This window comes from Oncorhynchus clarkii, chromosome 9 (genome assembly GCF_045791955.1).
Source record: "Oncorhynchus clarkii lewisi isolate Uvic-CL-2024 chromosome 9, UVic_Ocla_1.0, whole genome shotgun sequence".
NCBI classification, from domain to species: Eukaryota; Metazoa; Chordata; class Actinopteri; order Salmoniformes; family Salmonidae; genus Oncorhynchus; species Oncorhynchus clarkii.
The window spans coordinates 70,511,413-70,532,888 of NC_092155.1; the positions used below are offsets into that span (position 1 = coordinate 70,511,413).

Below are 21,476 nucleotides of genomic sequence, written 5' to 3' on the forward strand. Positions count from 1 at the left end.
TTTCTACATCAATAACTTTCACAGACTGTAAACTCCTCCCTCTGCATATGCTTGTGAACGTTATAAGTGTACAGCATGGCATCTCGGCATAGTCAGTTATATTTCTCCCTTCTCTTCAGAAGTGACGGTGCTTGTGGCTATTGCATTGGGTGCTCAATCTACCCGCTCCTACGTGTTCAATGGCACAATGTATGAATACATTCATTCTATGTGTAGATATAAACTGTGTTAAGCATGCGCAGTTGTAGGGGGAGGCGACATCGGCTTGCAATGAAATGGCAATGGCATAGGGTTAAAAGAGATGAGAGAGATGTCAAGTGTGTTTGTGTGTGAGCATCAAATATGTGTAGACCCAAAGGGGGGGGGGGGGGGTTGAAAGGTGCTGTCCCACTACAGTGGGGGTGTCAGATGTGCCTGTGGAGGTCGGGCAGGTCTGAGGTGGTGAGGGCGGGCCGGGGCTCGATGCCTCTGGTCTTCATGAACCCCAGCAGCTGCTCAGGGATCTCAGCCAGCACGTCCTTAGCCAGCCGGGCCATGCTCAGGACCTGGTTCCCCGACCGGTCCATGTAGTCCCGGAAAGGAACGAACTGTAGGGGGGTTGGGGGGACAATGACAGGAACAGGACACACTGTAGTAGAGCACGGGAAGTCCTCCCTAACGTCTGGGAGAATAAACTCGTTGGTCCTTGTGAATAAATACATGACTGTATCAGAACTACTACAACGTGTGGTTTTCCTTCTGTCAAATATAACGTTATTGCACATACATAAATGTTTAACATTTCTCGGTTGTCTGGCCACAACCTACCTGCACAATGTCTCTTTCAGCAAAGTGCCCCCTGAAGGACACTCTGACCTCATCACCATCTAGCTCCTCCATGGCTAGACAGAGAGGGGGGTAAGGTCCAAGCAAATAATAGAAAAACAAAGATAGGGAACACAAGTCAGTTTGACACGATACATGACACGTTTTCAGACTAGCACTCCTGGGAACAGCTCAAGTCAAACCTTCTGCAGATACTAGAATGGGACTGTTAAGTGCTGCTAGCAGTTATTTAAAATCAGACTAACCAATTAAAGGACCGTCAACCCATTGATACTGCGTGGCTCAGTTGGTGGAGCATAACGCCAGGGTTGTGTGTTCGACTCCCATGGAGGACCAGTACGAACAAATATAAAAATGTATACACACTACTGTAAGTTGCTCTGGATAAGAGCGTCTGGATAAGACTAAAATGTCAAATGAATAGAAGGGTAATTCTAATATAGAACATCTCATTGAGTCTGATACTGAGACAGATCAACCCTGACATAAAGAAGTATTCATAACCGCACACAGGATCGGACAAATAAACCAGACAAGCACACATAGACACACATTTTCTCACAAAGCTACTGGTGAAGAGTGGCTACCCTGTGCTGCTAACAGGCAGTCTGACCGTGTGACCTGAGCAATTCTTGGCTGACTTCAATGCGTTCGATTGCCTAACCAAGGGGAACATTTAGCCAAATCGAGCGCAGATGATGCCTAGGATTATGCCTCGGTGGGCTGGAACGGAGACTCCCCTCCCTCCCTTCGTTAAGGAGACATTGATCTGAAGAGGGCCACACTGATGTTCTAAAGGAACCCTCAAAGGAGAAAAGCTCCTTATAAGTAGTCCAATAACAGCTGACAGGAGAGTTTGCTCCTCTGTCCTACCTCTAGGGGCGCCATGCTCACCGTCAAACTCTGCAGGTCCGACCCCGATGATGATGATGGACATGGGGAGAGCAGCTGCCTGTAGGTAGAGAAAGAACTAGGAGTTACAGACAGACAGGAGTAGGCTATGCTTGGTTTGCAGACAGCCGCAACTCAGAACAATGCACTGTCCGCAGATAAGATGAACTGTACTGTACTCACATTGACTACAGCCTCCTTGGTCTGCAGCATGTCAGAGATAACCCCGTCTGTGATCATCAACAACACAAAATACTGAGAGCCATCCGTCACATCCTGCGCAGACCTGAGGGGAACACGCACGCACACACTGGAGAGTTCAAACTCAGGGAGGACTGTGTGCCTAAATGGGATTGAGAGTATGTGTGTTAACGTCAATTTATGTAATGACAAATGTTTACAGCCTCTCACTAGAGACTAAACGAAGGACCGTTTTCCAGTGAGCCTTGACCCTTTGACCTCTGTCATTACCCAGCAGTCACCTCTCATCTCAGAACGAGAAGATTGAGCCCCCCCCCAAAAAAAATATATATAAAAAAATACAAGAGAAAAATGTCACGTGGTAGTTTTTTTCCAAAACAATTTTCATCAAGAGAGCCACAGGCACTGCAATAAATAAAATGAACAACAGAGAGACTAGATACATTTCAGGTCCAATCTGTTATTATGTTAGACAAGCTCCAAGACGTGTGTCACAGTTGTTTGTCTGTAGGCCATCGACAAAGTCCTCCCTGGACTTTCCTTCACCTGGTTTAGGCAAAATACACCCCTAATAAACATGGAATTAAGGTGTTCCACTTAACTGAGTGTAGCATGGATCCTTGTCTGAGACCTTGGCTGAATGAGGTCTTTCCAGTGCTCTGACATATCTAAGAGCCAGGTAGCAGTGTGCTGTGAGGGTCTAGGGATGAGACACAGGGGCTGTGACACAGGGCTGGTTATTACAGCACACAGAATAATTAAAAAACAAACCCCTTGCTTTTCATATTGAACCTTTATTTAACTAGGCAAGTCAGTCAATAACAAATTCATATTTACAATGACTGCCTAACCCAGCCAAACCTGGACGACGCTGGGCCAATTGTGCGCCGCCCTATGGGACTCCCAATCACGGACAGAAGTGAAACAGCCTGGATTTGAACCGGGGACTGTGGTGAAACCTCTCGCACTCTGATGCATTGCCTTAGACCGCTGCGCTACTCAGGAGCCCCCTGAGTGATACTGTGTCATGGATGGTCAGTCCTTGCATCCATCCATAGCTATGTCTATGAATTTGACAGTGGTTACATTTCTCCAGGCCCATCCATCAGCTGTTTACCAACCAGGTGAGGGGATAATGCCTTGTTATTATTTATACTGTTGATTGACGCTTTAAGATAGCTAGGTGAGTCCACCACATAGTAAACATTTTCTCCCCTCAATAAAGCAGCTATCAGCAAAGTCAAAGCATTTTTTACATTTTAGCAGACGCTCCTATACAGAGCGACTTAGTGCATACATTTTCATACTTTTTTAATTTTTTTTATTCTGGTCCCCCGTAGGTATCAAACCCACAACCCTGGCATTGCAAGTGCCATGAGGTACCAACTGAGCCACAGTTAGTATGAAAAGACAAGTAGTTAGTATGAAAGTTAGTTAGTATGAAAAGGCCTTTATGTAGTTGAATGTGATTGCTTAAATATGTTTATTTTGTTATTGTGTGCTGAATTATATTGTTTTGTACACATGTGTATGTTTTATTATTCTGTTTTAGGTTCAATAAAAAAAAAGTTAGATCTAACCATTGATTGTTTGTTTACATTTACTTTGTTTACAAACATTGGAGTAAAACAAGCAAATATTTTGGATTCTGATGGGGTACGACAATTGAATAAAGTTCATGAGGCATTTATAAGTTATAATCTTCAAGAATCAATGGGTACATATCATTAAAGGTCATGAGCATGAAAAATCTGGTTTTTCATGACATTGGATGATATTTGAATGAAGGAAACCTAGATCAAAGTATGATGACCAAAGCATGAAAAATGACTGTTGCTTCTACAGTGGAGAGAACAAGTATTTGATACACTGCTGATTTTGCAGGTTTTCCTACTTACAAAGCATGTAGAGGTCTGTAACTTTTATCATAGGTACACTTCAACTGTGAGAGACGGAATTTTATCCCTGATGTCCCTGATGTCCTTACACAGCTTTCTGGTCTTGGCCATTGTGGAGAGGTTGGAGACTGTTTGATTGAGTGTGTGGACAGGTGTCTTTTATACAGGTAACGGGTTCAAACAGGTGCAGTTAGGTCTGTGAGAGCCGGAATTCTTACTGGTTGGTAGGTGTTCAAATACTTATGTCATGCAATAAAATGCAAATTAATTACTTAAAAATCATACAATGTGATTTTTTGGATTTTTGTTTTAGATTCCGTCTCTCACAGTTGAAGTGTACCTATGATAAAAATTACAGACCTCTACATGCTTTGTAAGTAGGAAAACCTGCAAAATCGGCAGTGTATCAAATACTTGTTCTCCCCACTGTACATTGATCAAGTCTGGTTACCTCCCCCATGTCAAACACTTGGATTCATTATTAAGGGGACTAGGTGACATCACCTTACCTCTCATTTTAATACACCAACGGTAACATGATATTCTCTTATCTAATTTAATTTAAATAAGTGTCGGCTTGTATAAATTATATCACTGACGCAAATGTCAATGTTTGAGTTGCTTTGTGTTTCACCAAATTAGACTAAATTAGATTTGACTGCAACACTGCTCAATGCATCCAAGTTGCTTGACATAGGCGTTTCAAAGAGCTGTCAGTCAAGGCGTGCTCATGAATGTAAGCTCCCCACCCTTTCAGCAGGTCTTTACAAATTTCCTGGTAGTTAGCCATGAGAAAAATATATTTTTCAGAATGACTGTTCAGAACCATTCATTTCTAAGTCCAAAAATGGATTTAGCAACTGCTGATTGCCCCTTTAAGATGAATGCACTAGCTGTAAGTTACTCTGGTAAGTCTGCCAAATGACTAAAAGGTTCATTGTAATTATTCGGGTAAATTTACACATCTGCTAGAATGGCCTTCCAATGCCATGTCGTCTTCAATTTCCCATCACATGGTCAGTAACCTGAATGCAATTAAAAAAATACATCTTAGCCAGAGCTCTCTTGAAATGACTGCTTACACGACTTGAGAAGCACCAAAAACTTCTAAACCAGTTGTTTTGTTTATTCCCCAAAAAAGATCCCATAAAATTACTCCCTGCCTCCCTGTTTCAGAACTACCAGAAACGTCTTAATGACACTTGAGGAATCAAATGCTCTCAGCACACATGAAGACTACTCTGAGCAGAAGCTACAGAATAACATCACTAGTCTGAAATACACATTCTTGAAACATTTCTCCAGACACCTCCACATTGTACCTTTGGTGCAGCAGTCTGCTAGAGGGAGAGGGAGAGCAGCAGTCTGCTAGAGGGAGAGGGAGAGCAGCAGTCTGCTAGAGGGAGAGGGAGAGCAGCAGTCTGCTAGAGGGAGAGGGAGAGCAGCAGTCTGCTAGAGGGAGAGTGAGAGCAGCAGTCTGCTAGAGGGAGAGTGAGAGCAGCAGTCTGCTAGAGGGAGAGTGAGAGCAGCAGTCTGCTAGAGGGAGAGGGAGAGCAGCAGTCTGCTAGAGGGAGAGGGAGAGCAGCAGTCTGCTAGAGGGAGAGTGAGAGCAGCAGTCTGCTAGAGGGAGAGTGAGAGCAGCAGTCTGCTAGAGGGAGAGTGAGAGCAGCAGTCTGCTAGAGGGAGAGCAGCAGTCTGCTAGAGGGAGAGCAGCAGTCTTGCAAGAGAGGGGAAAACATCAGTCTGCTAGTCAGAAAGGGAGAGCATTGTTGCCTAGGGGTGAAAAAGTCTGGCAGAGAACACAGCTTCAAGTACATAGTTTAGCCTTGCAACTCCAGGGGATGCGTGTTTCTACTCTAGTATGTATGAATGTGCTGCTATGTGAACCATTAGGCAGCAGTGTTCTGTATTGTCTCCTGAGATCATAATGAACATATATAGTGGGTCAGAGATCACCAGAGGTCTAGCCCATTGTAATCTCCTTACCGTGCCACCTGGTTGATGACTGGAGAGAAGTTGGTGGGTCCGTAGAGTTGGACCGTCCTGAGGCTCTGGAAGTACGCCTCCAATACTCCCTCTATCCCCACACAGTTTGGGTTTTCATTGTCACCACTCTGCAAGGAACAGGAAGAGATGCACATCACCATGTCAGCCTTTACGTACTTCAAGACATTCAGTTATCAATAACGCCATGGTAAATTGTTTCACCGTTGATCCAAACCTCAACCATCAACCCACTTTTTACACATCCACTTCTTTCAAAGACAAGGCTCAGGATAAGTAAGATCTAAATGTGCATTGTGGTAATAACAATAAAAAGTCAAGTGCCTGCCACAAAAAAAATTTAAATAATAAATAAGGTTCTATTTATAATTAATTTGGGACGTTAATATTCCACTAGCCACTGGAGTGCGACCAGCCCTGTTCACGGAGCTCCTGTGCTTGTTGTTGTTGTTGTTTGGGAAGTAATTCTGCAGGTCAGAGAGAGATAGAAAGCTGTTGGCTTGACAACAGCAGCCAGCGGAACAGAGCCTGTGATTGGAGAGGCTCCTCAGGAGGAAGTGAGAGGATGCTGGGAGTCCCCCGCAAGGCTGGGAGATGAGCCGGCTGCTGAGCGCGTGTGGCCAGCTGTCACCGAGGCGATGAGGTTTGGCCCCTGCGCCACACCCTGTCCTCACTCAGGTCCTCTCTCAGCGAGCTGAGCGCTCTCACAGCTGCATTGAGACAATGTCTGGGCACGCTTACTGCTGGTGGTGAAGATATCTGATCCTACAGACATACACCTTCAGGGGTGACCTTGAGACGTTCACTTACAGTATATACACCGAACAAAAATATAAACGCAACATACAATAATTTCAAAGATTTTACTGGGTTAATGTTCATATGAGGAAATCAGTCAATTGAAATAAATGCATTAGGGCCTAATCTTAAACGTTTACCTAAAATAAATTATTTCTCAGATAATTCAGTTTCAGAAGAAAAAGACATTGTGACAATGTACACTGAACACAAATAAACGCCACATGGTAACATATACCCTCATAATGGGCCTCAGGATCTCATCATGGTATTTTTGGGCATTCAAATTGCCATCGATAAGATGCAATTGTGTTTGTTGTCCATAGCTTATGCCTGCCTATACCATAACCCCACCGCCACCATGGGGCAATCTGTTCACAATGTTAACATCAGCAAACCATTCACCGGTTGGACGTACTGCCAAATTCTCTAAAATGACATTGGAGGGGGCCTCCCGAGTGGCACAGTGGTCTAAGGCACTGCATCGCTGTGCTAGTTGTGCCACTAGAGATTCTGGGTTTGAGTCCAGGTTCTGTCGCAGCCGACCGCGACCGGGGGACACATGGGGCGGCGCACAATTGGCCAAGCATCATCGGGGTTTGGCCGGTAGGGATGCCCTTGTTCCATCGCACACTCCTGTGGTGGGCCGGGCACAGTGCACGCTGACATGGTCGCCAGGTGTACGGTGTTTCCTCCGACATATTGGTGCAGCTGGCTTCCGGGTTAAGGGGGCATTGTGTCAAGAAGCAGTACAGCTTGGTTGGGTTGTGTTTCGGAGGACGCACGGCTCTCGACCTTCGCCTCTCCCGAGTCCGTATAGTAGTTGTAGCAATGAGACAAGACTGTAACTACCAATTGGATACCACGGAATTGGGGAGAAAAAGAGGTAAACATTTATTTTTTTAAATAAATAAAATAAAATTAAATTGGAGGCAATTTATGATAGAGAAATTAACATTCAATTCTATGGCAACAGCTCTGGTGGACATTCCTGCAGTCAGCATGCCAATTGCACGCTGCCTCAAAGCATGAGACATCTGTGGCTTTGTGTTGTGTGACGCACTTTAGAGTGGCCGTTTATTGTCGCCAGCACAAGGTGCACCTGTGTAATGATCATGCTGTTTAATCAGGTTCTTGATATTCCACACCTGTCAGTTGGATGAATTATCTTGGCAATGGAGAAACGCTCACTAATAGGGATGTAAACAAATTTGTGCACAAATTTCGAGAGAAATAAGCTTTTTGTATGTATGGAACATTTCCGGGATCTTTTATTTCGGGCTCATTAAACATGGGACCAGCACTTTACATGTGGCGTTTAGATTTTTGTTCAGTATACATTGTCACAATGTCCTTTTCTTCTGAATCTGAATTATCTGAGAAATAATTTATTTTACGTAAACGTTTAAGTGGAGAGAAAGTATTTAAAGCCAAACAATGGAAATGTACAGAGTAACTTTTATTTGTCTGCCAGTCTCTCTCTCTATTTGTTTTTTCATCATTCTTTTTTCTCTCCATATACTTCACTGTGTGCTGCAATGGCCAAAAACTCCTCTGCGCCCTGTCAGACACATTCCAGCACCTTCCCAGCCCGTGATTGAACCCAGCTGAGGCTCTTAGGCCAAACAAGGGCATGATTGGCAGCACAATCAGCCCCATCCCTTTAAAACGCCACTCTTATCCTGAAACCGAGTAGCCAATTTGATTGAATATGGCCCTGAGACAGTGTTCTCTCTGGCATTTCCTCCCACTTTCCTTCCCTGCCTCCTTTTCCTGCCTCTCCCACACATGAAATACAGATTATAGCACACACTCACACACACTAACACTCACAACTACACACATTAACACACACACACCGACTAACCCCCCCTCCTCCCTCCCTCCCTCCCTCCACACACACACACACACACACACACACACACACACACACACACACACACACACACACACACACACACACACACACACACACACACACACACACACACACACACACACACACACACACACAGGTGTATTGAAGGTGCTAATAGGAGAAGTACAGTATGAGGATCTGATATATGATACTAGAGGTGTTTTACTCTAATCTGATACATGATACAATAAATGTTTTACTCTAATCTGATACATGATAGAGGTGTTTTACTCTAATTTGATAAATTATACTAGAGGTGTTTTACTCTAATCTGATACATGATACAATAAGTGTTTTACTCTGATCTGATACATGATACTGGAGGTGTTTTACTCTCATCTGATATCAAATAAAATCTTATTTGTCACATACACATGGTTAGCAGATGTTAATGCGAGTGTAGTGAAATGCTTGTGCTTCTAGTGCTGACCATGCAGTAATATCTAACAAGTAATCTAACCTAACAATTTCACAACAACTACCTTATACACACACAAGTGAAAAGGAATTAATAAGAATATGCACATAAAGATATATGAATGAGTGATGGCCGAACAGCATAGGCAAGATGCAGGAGATGGTATAGAGTACAGTATATACATATGAGATGGGTAATGTAGGGTATGTAAACATTATATAAAGTGGCATTGTTTAAAGTGGCAAGTGATACATTTATTACATACATTTTCTTATTATTAAAGTGGCCCGAGAAGAGTCAGTGTGTTGGCAGCAGCCACTCAAAGTTAGTGATGGCTGTTTAACAGTCTGATGGCCTTGAGATTGAAAAACAGCTTTTGTCTCTCGGTCCTCGCTTTGATGCACCTGTACTGACCTCGCCTTCTGGATGATAGCGGGGTGAACAGGCAGTGGCTCGGGTGGTTGTTGTCCTTGATGATCTTTTTGGCCTTCCTGTGACATCGGGTGGTGTAGGTGTCCCGGAGGGCAGGTAGTTTGCACCCGGTGATGCGTTGTGCAGACCTCACTACCCTCTGAAGAGCCTTACGATTGTGGGCGGAGCAGTTGCCGTACCAGGCGGTGATACAGCCCGACAGGATGCTCTCGATTGTGCATCTGTCAAAGTTTGTGAGTGTTTTTGGTGACAAGCCAAATTTCTTCAGCATCCTGAGGTTGAAGAGGCGCTGCTGCGGCTTCTTCACCATGCTGTCTGTGTGGATGGACCATTTCAGTTTGTCTGTGATGTGTACGCCGAGGAACTTAAAACTTTCCACGTTCTCCACTACTGTCCCGTCGATGTGGATATGGGGCTGCTCCCTCTGCTGTTTCCTGAAGTCCACGATCATCTCCTTTGTTTTGTTGACATTGAGTGTGAAGTTATTTTCCTGACACCACACTCCTCCCTGTAGGCCGTCTCGTCGTTGTTGGTAATCAAGCCTACCACTGTAGTGTTGTCTGCAAACTTGATGATTGAGTTGGGGGCGTGCATGGCCACGCAGTCATGGAGGAACAGGGAGTACAGGAGAGGGCTGAGAACGCACCCTTGTGGGGCCCCAGTATTGAGGATCAGCGGGGTGGAGATGTTGTTACCTACCCTCACCACCTGGGGGCGGCCCGTCAGGAAGTCCAGGATCCAGTTGCAAAGGGCGGGGTCGAGACAAAGGGTCTCGAGCTTAATGACGAGTTTGGAGGGCACTATGGTGTTAAATGCTGAGCTGTAGTCGATGAACAGCATTCTTACATAGGTATTCCTCTTGTCCAGATGGGTTAGTGCAGTGTGCAGTGTGATTGCTATTGCGTTGTCTGTGGACCTATTGGGGCGGGAAGCAAATTGGAGTGGGTCTAGGGTGGAGGTGATATGGTGCTTGACTAGACTCTCAAAGCACTTCATGATGACGGAAGTAAATGCTACGGGGCATTTAGCTCAGTTACCTTCATTTTCTTGGGAACAGGAACAATGGTGGCCCTCGTGAAGCATGTGGGAACAGCAGACTGGGATAAGGATTGATTGAATATGTCCGTAAACACACCAGCCAGCTGATCTGCGCATGCTATGAGGATACGGCTGGGGATGCCGTCTGGGCCGGCAGCCTTGCGATGGTTAACACGTTTAAATGTTTTACTCACGTTGGCTGCAGTGAAGGAGAGCCCGCAGGTTTTGGTAGTGGGCCGTGTCAGTGGCACTGTATAGTCCTCAAAGCGAGCAAAGAAGTGGTTTAGTTTGTCTGGGAGCAAGACATTGTGGTCCGCGACGGAGCTGGTTTTCCTTGCATTTAAGAGCAGTTGGAGTCCACGGAAGGATACTTGTATGGCATTGAAGCTCGTCTGGAGGTTAGTTAACTCAGTGTCCAAAGAGGAGCCAGAAGTATACAGAATGGTGTCACCTGCGTAGAGGTGGATCAGAGAATCACCAGCAGCAAGATCGACATCATTGATGTATACAGAGAAGAGAGTCGGCCCGAGAATTGAACCCTGTGGCACCCCCATAGAGACTGCCAGAGATCCGGACAACAGCCCTCCGATTTTACACACTGAACTCTATCAGAGAAGTAGTTGGTAAACCAGGCGAGGCAGTCATTTGAGAAACCAAGGCTGTTTAGTCTGCTGATAAGAATGTGGTGATTGACAGAGTCAAAAGCCTTGGCCAGGGCAATGAATACAGCTGCACAGTATTGTCTCTTACCGATGGCGGTAATGGTATCATTTAGAACCTTGATCGTGGCTGAGGTACACCTATGACCTGCTCGGAAACTAGATTGCATAGCGGAGAAGGTACTGTGGGATTCGAAATGGTCGGTGATCTATTTGTTAACTTGGCTTTCGAAGACCTTAGAAAGGCAGGGTAGGATAGATTATAGGTCTGTAGCAGTTTGGGTCTAGAGTGTCTCCCCCTTTGAAGAGGGGGATGACCGTGGCAGTTTTCCAATCTTTGGGGATCTCAGACGATGCGGAAGAGAGGTTGAACAGGCTAGTAAATAGGGGTTTCAACAATTTCGGCTGATAATTTTTAGAAAAGAGAGTGTCCAGATTGTCTAGCCCTGCTGATTTGTAGGGGTCCAGATGTTGCAGCTCTTTCAGAACATCAGCTATCTGGATTTGGGTGAAGGAGAAATGGGGGAGGCTTGGGCAAGTTGCTGTGGGGTGTGCAGGGCTGTTGAACAGGGTAAGGGTGGCCAGGTGGAAAGCATGGCCAGCCATAGAAAAATGCTTATTGAAATTCTCAATTATTGTGGATTTATTGGTGGGGACAGTGTTTCCTAGCCTCAGTGCCGTGGGCAGCTGGGAGGAGGTGCTCTTATTCTCCATGGACTTTACAGTCCCAGAACCTTTGGGAGTTTGTGCTACAGGATGCAAATTTCTGTTTGAAAAAGCTAGCCTTTGCTTTCCTAACTGCCTGTGTATGCTGGTTCCTAACTTCCCTGAAAAGTTGCAGGATGTTTTTGTGCTGGCCAAGGGCAGTCAGGTCTGGAGTGAACCACGGGCTATATCTGTTCCTGGTTCTACATTTTTTAAATGGGGCATTCTTATTTAAGATTGTGAGGAAAGCACTTTTAAAGATTAACCAGGCATCTTCTACTGACGGAATGAGGTCAATATCCTTCCAGGATACCCGGGCCAGGTCGATTAGAGAGGCCTGCTCTCTGAAGTGTTTTACTAGAATCTGATACATGATACTAGAGGTGTTTTACTAGAATCGGATACGTGATACAATAAGTGTTTTACTCTAATCTGATAAATGATACTAGAAGTGTTTTACTCGAATCTGATACATGATACTAGAAGTGTTTTACTCGAATCTGATATATGATACTAGAGGTGTTTTACTCTACCGGTAATCTGATTCATGATACAAGAAGTGTTTTACTCTAATCTGAGTCATGATACTAGAGGTGTTTTACTCTAATCAGATACATGATACAAGATGTGTTTTACTGTAATCTGGTACATGATGTGTACGTCCTTCTGGGTTTGGGACTGACAGTGTGTTTAATCATAGCAGTGTGTGTGTGTCTAACCAGAGGGAATGCGTGGGATATCTTTCCATCGGGAGGTAGCTTGGCTCCGAAGCCGTAGGCAGGAAAGAGCTTGTCACTGTCATAGTCCTGGATGATGTCCCCTACAGCCTTCAGGGCCATGGCATACGCATTCATCTGGTACGGGTTCATGTAGTGGAGGGAGGTGGGCTGAGACGGGTCACCTGTCACACAGCACAAATTCAACAAATCAAAATTATTTTATAAAGCCATTTTTACCACCAGCAATTTTCATAGTGCTTTACAGATAACCAGCTTAAAACCCCAAAGAGCAAGCAGTACAAAGCCACAGTGGCTAGTTAAAACAGACACACACATAGCTACAACTGAAATGAAGCTAGATCCATGTCTGATCCCTGCTGATGCATGTAGTTACCTACAGTATACCCCTGTTATTTAATATGTGCATAAATGACCTAAATATACTGTATACACAAACTTATGTGGAGACCACTTAAAGTTAGTGGATCCTGCTATTTCAGCCACACCCGTTACTGACAGGTATATACATTCGAGCACACAGCCATGCAATCTCCATTGACAAACATTGGTATTAGAATGGCCTTACTGAAGAGCTCAGTGACTTTCAACATGGCACCATCATAGGATGCCAACTTCCCAACAAGTCAGCTCGTCAAATTTCGCCCTGCTAGAAGTGCCCCGGTCAACTGTAAGTGCTGTTATTGTGAAGTGGAAACATATTGGAGCAACAACGGCTCAACCGCAAAGTGGTAGGCCCCTTCAAGCTCACAGAACGGGACTGCCGAGTGCTGAAGTGCGTGGCGCGTAAAAATCGTCTGTCCTCAGTTGCAACGCTCACTACCGAGTTCCAAACTGCCTCTGGAAGCTACGTCAGCATAAGAACTGTTCGTCGGGAGCTTCATAAAATTGGGTTTCCATGTCAGAGCAGCCGTACACAAGCCTAAGATCACCATGCGCAATGCCAAGCATCGGCTGGAGTGGTGTAAAGCTTGCCGCCATTGGACATTGTAACAGTGGAAATGCATTCTCTGGAGTGATGAATCGCTCTTTACCATCTGGCAGTGCCAACGACAATACCTGCCCCAATGCATAGTGTAAAGTTTGGTGGAGAAGAAATAATGGTCTGGGGCTGTTTTTCATGGTTCAGGCCCCTTAGTTCCAGTGAAGGGAAATCTTAACGCTACAGCATACACTGACATTCCAGACGAATATGTGCTTCCAACTTTGTGGCAACAGTTTGGGGAAGGCCCTTTCCTCTTTCAGCATGACAATGCCCCGTGCACAAAGCGACGTCCATACAAAAATGGTTTGTTGAGATTGGTGTGGAAGAACTTGACTGGCCTACACAGAGCCCTGACCTCAATTCCATCAAACACCTTTGGGATGAATATGAATGCCGACTGCAAGCCAGCCCTAATCGTCCAACATCAGTGCCCAACCTCACTAATGCTCTTGTGGCTGAATGGAAGCAAGTCCATGCAGAAATGTTCCAACATCTAGTGGAAAGCCTTCACAGAAGAGTGGAGGCTGTTCTAGCAGCAAAGGGCGGACCAACTCCATATTAATGCCCATGATTTTGGGATGAGATGTTCGACATGCAGGTGTCCACATACTTTTGATCATGTAGTGTAATTAGTATGCATTTGCATTTGAAATTCATCTACTGTGTGTTTAAATGTTTTAGATGGCCAATGACCGCCCTGAGCTCCACTTACCATTAGAAGCAGTGAAGTCGATGGCTACTGTGAAGTTCAGTTGTGTCCTGTTGGGAAAGAAAGGGTTGAAAATCATTAAAAAGATAAACTTGATCCAAATTAGAATACTGCCCTCTGAGGACCAAACCTCTTCAACCAGGACGTTGATCAATAGTTTATTGAGTAGTTGTTATATTACTCTTGCCATGACCCTAATTGACTAACTGGTTAGATGAAGCAATGTGAGTTCAAGGCCTGTAATCACGGGGGTTCCCAAGCTGTTTATCCACACAGGCATAGGCTTAATTGACCCTGGGCTTATTAACATTCCACTCACCCGCCTCGGATGAAATCCACAAACGTATATTCCGACTCCACTTTGAAGGACAGCAGTGTTACCTGATGATAGTAGTGATGGGGGCAGGGGGAGGGGTGGGGATAGTATGATGACAATAGTGACCCATATAAATCATTACAATGTTGAAGCTGACAGGCAGATAAGCAGAATGTACTTACCGTGCCAGATAAGTACTTACCGTGCCAGATAAGTACTTACCGTGCCAGATAAGTACTTACCGTGCCAGATAAGTACTTACCGTGCCAGAGTTAATGTATTTCTTTTTCTTGCCCTTCTTTTTCGGATTTAGAACCTGGTTTATGAAAAATAAAAGCATGGATAAGAAAACACAGCAAGTAGTTATTTCAAAAGCAATATGAACTTAAAATGCTTGTGGTAGATATTTTTCATAATGTGTACATGGATGTACACATCTATTCAAGGTACAACATAACAAACAAAACTGAAAGGATATTCATGACAATAGTAACCACATATACTGGTATATACTGGCATTAGAAACCCCTCGACTTTTTCCACATTTTTTTTACGTTACAGCCTTATTCTAAAATGTATTAAAACGTATTTGTCCCTCAAACAACACAAAATACCTCATAATGACAAAGCAAAAACAGGTTATGAATTTTTGCTAATTTATTTTTAAATAGTCCAATAAAATATAACATGTCCATATGTATTCAGACCCTTTACTCAGTACTTTATTGACGCACCTTTGGCAGCGATTACAGCCGAAGGTCTTCTTGGGTATGACGCTACAAGCTTGGCCCACCTGTATTTGGGGAGTTTCTCCCATTCTTCTCGGTTGAACCTCCAAAGTTCTGTCAGTTTGGATGACAGAGCTTTTCAGGTCTCTCCAGAGATGTTCGGGGTCAAGTCCAGGCTCTGGCTGGGCCAGTTAAGGACATTCAGAGACTTGTCCAGAAGCCACTCCTGCGTTGTCTTGGCTGTTTGCTTGGAGTTGCTGTCCTGTTGGATGGTGAACCTTCGCCCCAGTCTGAGGTCCTGAGCGCTCTGGAACAGGTTTTCATCAATGATCTCATTCTATTTTGCTCCTTTTATCTTTCCCTCGATCCTGACAAGTCTCCCAGTCCCTGCCGCTAAAAAACATCCCCACAGCATGATGCTGCCACCACTATGCTCACTGTAGGGATGGTGCCAGGTTTCCTCCAGACGTGACACTTGGCCTTCAGATCAAAGAGTTCAATCATGGTTTCATCAGACCAGAGAATCTTGTTTCTCATGGTCTGAGAGTCTTTAGGTGCCCTTTGGCAAACTCCATGCGGGCTATCATGTGCCTTTTACTGAGGAGTGGTTTGTGTCTGGCCGCTCTACCATAAAGGCCTGATTGGTGGAGTGCTGCAGAGATGGGAAAACCTTCCAGAAGGACAACCATCTCCACTGAGGAACTCTGGAGCTCTGTTAAAGTGACCATCGGATTATTGGTCACCTCCCTGACCAAGGCCCTTCTCCACCAATTGCTCAGTTTGGCCGGGCAGACAGCTCTAGGAAGAGGAAGAGTCTTGGTGGTTCCAAACTTCTTCCGTTTAAGAATGATGGAGGTCAGTGTTCTTGGGGACCATCAATGCTGCAGACATTTTTTGGTACCCTTCACCAGATCTGTGCCTCAACACAATCCTGTCTCGGAGCTCTACGGACAATTCCTTCGTCCTCATGCCTTGGATTTCTCTCTGACATGTACTGTCAACTGTCTGACCTTATATACACAGGAGTGTGCCTTTCCAAATCAATTGAATTTACCATAGGTGGACTCCAATCAAGTTGTAGAAACATCAAGGATGATCAATGGAAACATGATGCACCGAGCACAATTTCGAGTCTCATAGCAAAGGGTCTGAATACTTATGTAAATAAGGTATTTCTGTTTTAAAGTTAATACATTTGCCAAACATTCAAAAAAAACTGTTTTCGATTTGTCATTATGGGGTATTGTGTGTCGATTGATGAGGAAATTGTTTTATTTAATCCATTTTAGAAAAAGTCTAATGTAGCACAATGTGGGAAAAGTCAAGGGGTCTGAATACTTTCCGAATGCACTGTATGCTCCTGAAAATGAACAAACATTTGTGGCTCACCTCATAGACATTAAACTGGTTTTGTCCACGTGAGAAATCTCTGTAACTTGTGGTGAACTCACCAATGAAATCATGGCTGCAGGAAAGAATAACTGACGGCATGAGACACATTCACAAAGCATTAGATATTCATGTGGAAATCAAAAAGCGCACAAAAAATACCTTCCATCTCTGTCCCAGTCATATACATCCACCTTCACTGTTCTAGGATGGGAAACAGAATAAAAAAATATTGGAAATACCCTAAAATTAAAACTGACAGTCTGCACTTTCACCTCATAGTCATTGTATCATTTCCAATCCAAAGTGATGGAGTACAGAGCCAAAACAACAACAAAATGTGTCACTGTCCCAATACTTTCAGAGTCACATGACCTTTGACACAACCACTATAGATCTATTCCTTCTAAAGAAAAAGGTGACATTCTGATACATGATACATGTTCATGAGAGGTAGGCTTCTGTCTTGTCAACACAACACTGACTCACAGAGACTCCATCAGCATCGTTGACAGTGAATGGTGTGGTAACGTGGTGTGAATACTCTGAGTCAATCCCAATAACACCAGTGCTGGCCCCTAGGAAACCAGGGCCGACTGCTGGCATTATTCTGATCGCCCCCAGTGACTGACAGTTGAAGTCATCATTCTGCTGCTCGTACTGTAGAGGTCCCCCATTGGTTCCCCCAAAAAGTGTCCCAATGTTTCAACGTTATTGATATCCTACAACATACCTGACCTGACGAAGGTCCTTGTGTATTGAAACGCTGTCAATAAAGGTAACTGGGAGCATATTCATACACGTTTTTTATGGACGTGCGAATGACCACAATCCTTTCACACAACATAGTCATAGATTGTCCTTCAGGCTGGGGGTGTGACTATCATTGATCATGAAACCCAAAGCATACTGTCCCTCTGTCCTCTCCACTCTAACCTGTCATAGTCCCCATTACAGAGGGCCCTCACTGGGATGGTGAAGGGTTGCCACACAGGATTCAGTGTGTTCTTAACCACCTCCGTCTTATGACAGATAGTGAACCTGGAACAGAGTTGAAGAGAAAGTTACAGAGAGGAACTCACAATGTACTTAGGTGATATCACTAGCAATCACTAGAGACAATCCCAAGATGAGGACAAATGATACTTAGAGCTACAACCGAACCCACAGACTACATTACATACTGTGATAAAGCATAGGAAAGATGAAGATGTAGATTAAACTAGACATTACTAGGAAACTAGGACATTTCCTCGGAAGCTACACTCACGTTCCATCCTCGTTACTTCTGTAGAAGACCAGGAAGGGGTCAGACTTCCCAAAAAAGTCTTTCTTGTCCAGCTTGTTGGCACACAGCTGCATGGTAGCAATGTCCTGGAGAAGAACATCAACAGAGAACCTTTGCATAGCATCTCACCGTAGCACACCATAAACAGCCAACTGGGCACATACTGTACTTGTTGAATCAATGTTGTTTCCACGTCATTTCAATGAAATTACGTTGAACCAACGTGGAACATCAAATAAAATACAATTTGATTTGTCACATGCCCCGAAGACAACAGGTGTAGACCTTACTGTGAAATGCTTACTTACAAGACGTTAACCAACAATGCAGTTCAAGAAATATTTACTAAATAAACTAAAGTAAAAAATGGTCTATAATAAAATAACAATAATGTTAATCTGCCTGTAAACAACTGTTGGAAAAATGACTTGTCATGCACAAAGTAGATGCCCTAACCTTGACAAAACTATAGTTTGTTAACAAGACATTTGTGGAGTGGTTGAAAAACAAGTTTTAATGACTCCAACCTAAATGTATGTAAACTTCCGACTTCAACTGTACATTGAATTGACGTCTGTGCCCGTTGGGATATATCTCATGGGTCAAGTATAACCCTAAAGAATAGTCTTCTGGACAACAGCTCTAAAGTACAATAAATGTTCTGATCTTCAACATTTAAAGCTAGTCGGACAGCATAATAACCACAGGAAACACGTTTTTAATTGTGACTCCGATCCAACCTCCACTTTAAGTGGAAATGAAAAAGCAACACCATACACTCTTAGAAAAAAATATTATTTGGGGTTCTATATAGAACCTTTTGGTTATTTTGGTGAGATTAAAGAACCCTTTACTAAAACAGGCTTTATACAGTATATACTGTATACATAACCAGTGAAGCCAAAGAACGTTGAGGGTTCTATCCCTACACTCTTAGGAAAAAAAGGTTCTATCTAGAACCTTAAAGGGTTTTTCGGCTGTCCCCATAGGAGAACCCTTTGTATAACCCTTTCTGGTTGCAGGTACAACCCTTTTGGGTTGCATGTAGAATCATTTTTACAGAGGGATCCACATGGAAACAAAAAGGGTTCTACCTGGAACCAAAAAGGGTTCTCCTATAGGGACAGCCAAAGCACCCTTCGGAACCCTTTTTTGTAAGAGTGTACCCCAGAGTGTAAAGGGGATTTTAGAAATCAACAGCAAACAAAAGCTAACCCAGTCACATCAAGCTCAAATGACAGCTAACATTCCCTTTTAATTTGTTTGACATTTATGTCCATATTAATGATGCTGCTGCATGATTTCGCCTGGTCATAAAAACGACGTCCGACACCGTTAGAGCTCTATGGCAGGAGGAAGATCAAATTCAGATTTTTAAACATTGTTTCCAAGGTCTGAGATGAAAACAGCAAGGTTCATAAAAACCTGTGCTGTTGCAAATTAAAAGCTAGAAGCAGGAGAAAATAACGGTGGTTGAACCAACTTGCAAGTAGCCTATCAATAAGCACATTATTTTTCAAGGTATTAAAGTGGAACTGACAGCGTTTTATCTACTTTGCAGATATGAAACAAACAGAATCATATCAGTAAAAAATAACAAATTCCCAGTTTACGCTTCAAAACAAACTTTATAAGAAGTTAAAATTTTTATATTTGACAAAAAGGCATTGAATTCAACTTCAATTGCGCTGCTTTTGTGTGTTCGAGGGAAAGGCTACTATAATGTTGCAGTCTGGCATCAGTTTTTAAAGCTTGACAACTAATAACCAAATGACTAAATCTGCAACAAAACACCATGCAAAGCAGAAACGTGTAGGCCAATTACAGCAACATTTGAGCAGTAGCCTAGGCTGGCTACTCAACTACAAGACATTTGAGCAGTAGCCTTGGCTGGCTACTCAACTACAAGATATTTGAGCAGTAGCCTAGGCTGGCTACCCAACTACAAGACATTTGAGCAGTAGCCTAGGCTGGCTACTCAACTACAAGACATTTGAGCAGTAGCCTAGGCTGGCTACTCAACTACAAGACATTTGAGCAGTAGCCTAGGCTGGCTACCCAACTACAAGACATTTGAGCAGTAGCCTAGGCTGGCTACTCAACTACAAGACATTTGAGCAGTAGCCTAGGCTGGCTACTCAAATACAAGACATTTGAGCAGTAGCCTAGGCTGGCTACTCAACTACAAGACATTTGAGCAGTAGCCTAGGCTGGCTACTCAACTACAATATATTTTGAGTGCACCATACAGCAATGCTGAATTCAACGGCACCGGTGATCCCTACAAATCAGCAGGGCTAGACAATCTGGACCCTCTCTTTCTAAAATTATCTGCAGAAATGGTTGCAACCCCTATTACTAGCCTGTTCAACCTCTCTTTCGTATCGTCTGAGATTCCCAAAGATTGGGCCTGTGTCCGGACCTCTGGCAGTTTCTATGGGGGTGCCATAGGGTTAAATTCTCGGGCCGACTCTTCTCTGTTTACATCAATGATGCCGCTCTTGCTGCTGGTGATTATTTGATAAACCTCTACGCAGACGACACCATTCTGTATACTTCTGGCCCCTCTTTGGACACTGTGTTAACTAACCTCCAGACGAGCTTCAATGCAATACAACTCTCCTTTCGTGGCCTCCAACTGCTCTTAAATGCAAGTAACACTAAATGCATGCTTTTAAATCGATCACTGCCTGCAGCTGCCCGCCCATCCAGCATCACTACTCCGGACGGCTCTGACTTAGAATATGTCTAGGTGTTTGGTTAAGACTGTAAACTCTCCTTCTAGACTCACAATAAGCATCTCCACTTCCTATATCGCAACAAAGCATCCTTCCCTCATGCTGCCAAACATACCCTCGTAAAACTGACCATCCTACCGATCCTCAACTTCGGCGATGTCATCTACAAAATAGCCTCCAACACTCTACTCAACAAATTGGATGCAGTCTATCACAGTGCCATCCGTTCTGTCACCAACGCCCCATACACTACCCACCACTGTGACCTGTACGCTCTCGTTGGTTGGCCCTCGCTTCATACTCGTCGCCAAACCCACTGGCTACAGATTATTTACAAGTCTCTGCTAGGTAAAGCCCCGACTTATCTCAGCTCACTGGTCACCAAAGCAGCACCCACTCGTAGCACGCGCTCCAGCAGGTATATCTCACTGGTCACCCCCAAAGCCAATTCCACCTTTGGTTGCCTTTCCTTCCAGTTCTCTGCTGCCAATGACTAGAACGAACTGCAAAAATCACTGAAGCTGGAGACCCATATCTCCCTCATTAGCTTTAAGCACCAGCTGCCAGAGCGGCTCACAGATCACTGCACCTGTACATAGCCCATCTGGAAACAGCCCATCTATCTACCTCATCCCCATACTGTATTTATTTATTTATCTTGCTCCTTTGCACCCCAGTATCTCTACTTGCACATTCATCTTCTGCACATCTACCATTCCAGTGTTTAATTGCTATATTGTAATTACTTTGCCACCATGGCCTATTTATTGCCTTAACTCCCTTATCTTACCTCATTTTC

At 44.0% G+C, this 21,476-nt stretch overlaps 1 protein-coding gene across 1 annotated transcript in view; it reads right to left on the reverse strand.

Annotated features, from left to right (window-relative positions):
* Window positions 1-404: 404 nt before the first annotated feature.
* Window positions 405-21,476, reverse strand: part of LOC139417386 (copine-9-like) — a 79,066-nt gene continuing 57,994 nt past the window's right edge. The window contains exons 8-20 of the mRNA XM_071166654.1: window positions 17,922-18,025; window positions 17,588-17,692; window positions 16,814-16,855; window positions 16,652-16,727; window positions 14,797-14,850; window positions 14,538-14,599; window positions 14,222-14,268; window positions 12,507-12,688; window positions 5,802-5,929; window positions 1,900-2,002; window positions 1,720-1,777; window positions 808-881; window positions 405-587 (exon numbers count right to left, since the gene is read on the reverse strand). Coding sequence (XP_071022755.1) covers window positions 405-587; window positions 808-881; window positions 1,720-1,777; window positions 1,900-2,002; window positions 5,802-5,929; window positions 12,507-12,688; window positions 14,222-14,268; window positions 14,538-14,599; window positions 14,797-14,850; window positions 16,652-16,727; window positions 16,814-16,855; window positions 17,588-17,692; window positions 17,922-18,025 — 1,218 coding nt within the window. The remainder of the gene's footprint in view (window positions 588-807; window positions 882-1,719; window positions 1,778-1,899; window positions 2,003-5,801; window positions 5,930-12,506; window positions 12,689-14,221; window positions 14,269-14,537; window positions 14,600-14,796; window positions 14,851-16,651; window positions 16,728-16,813; window positions 16,856-17,587; window positions 17,693-17,921; window positions 18,026-21,476) is intronic.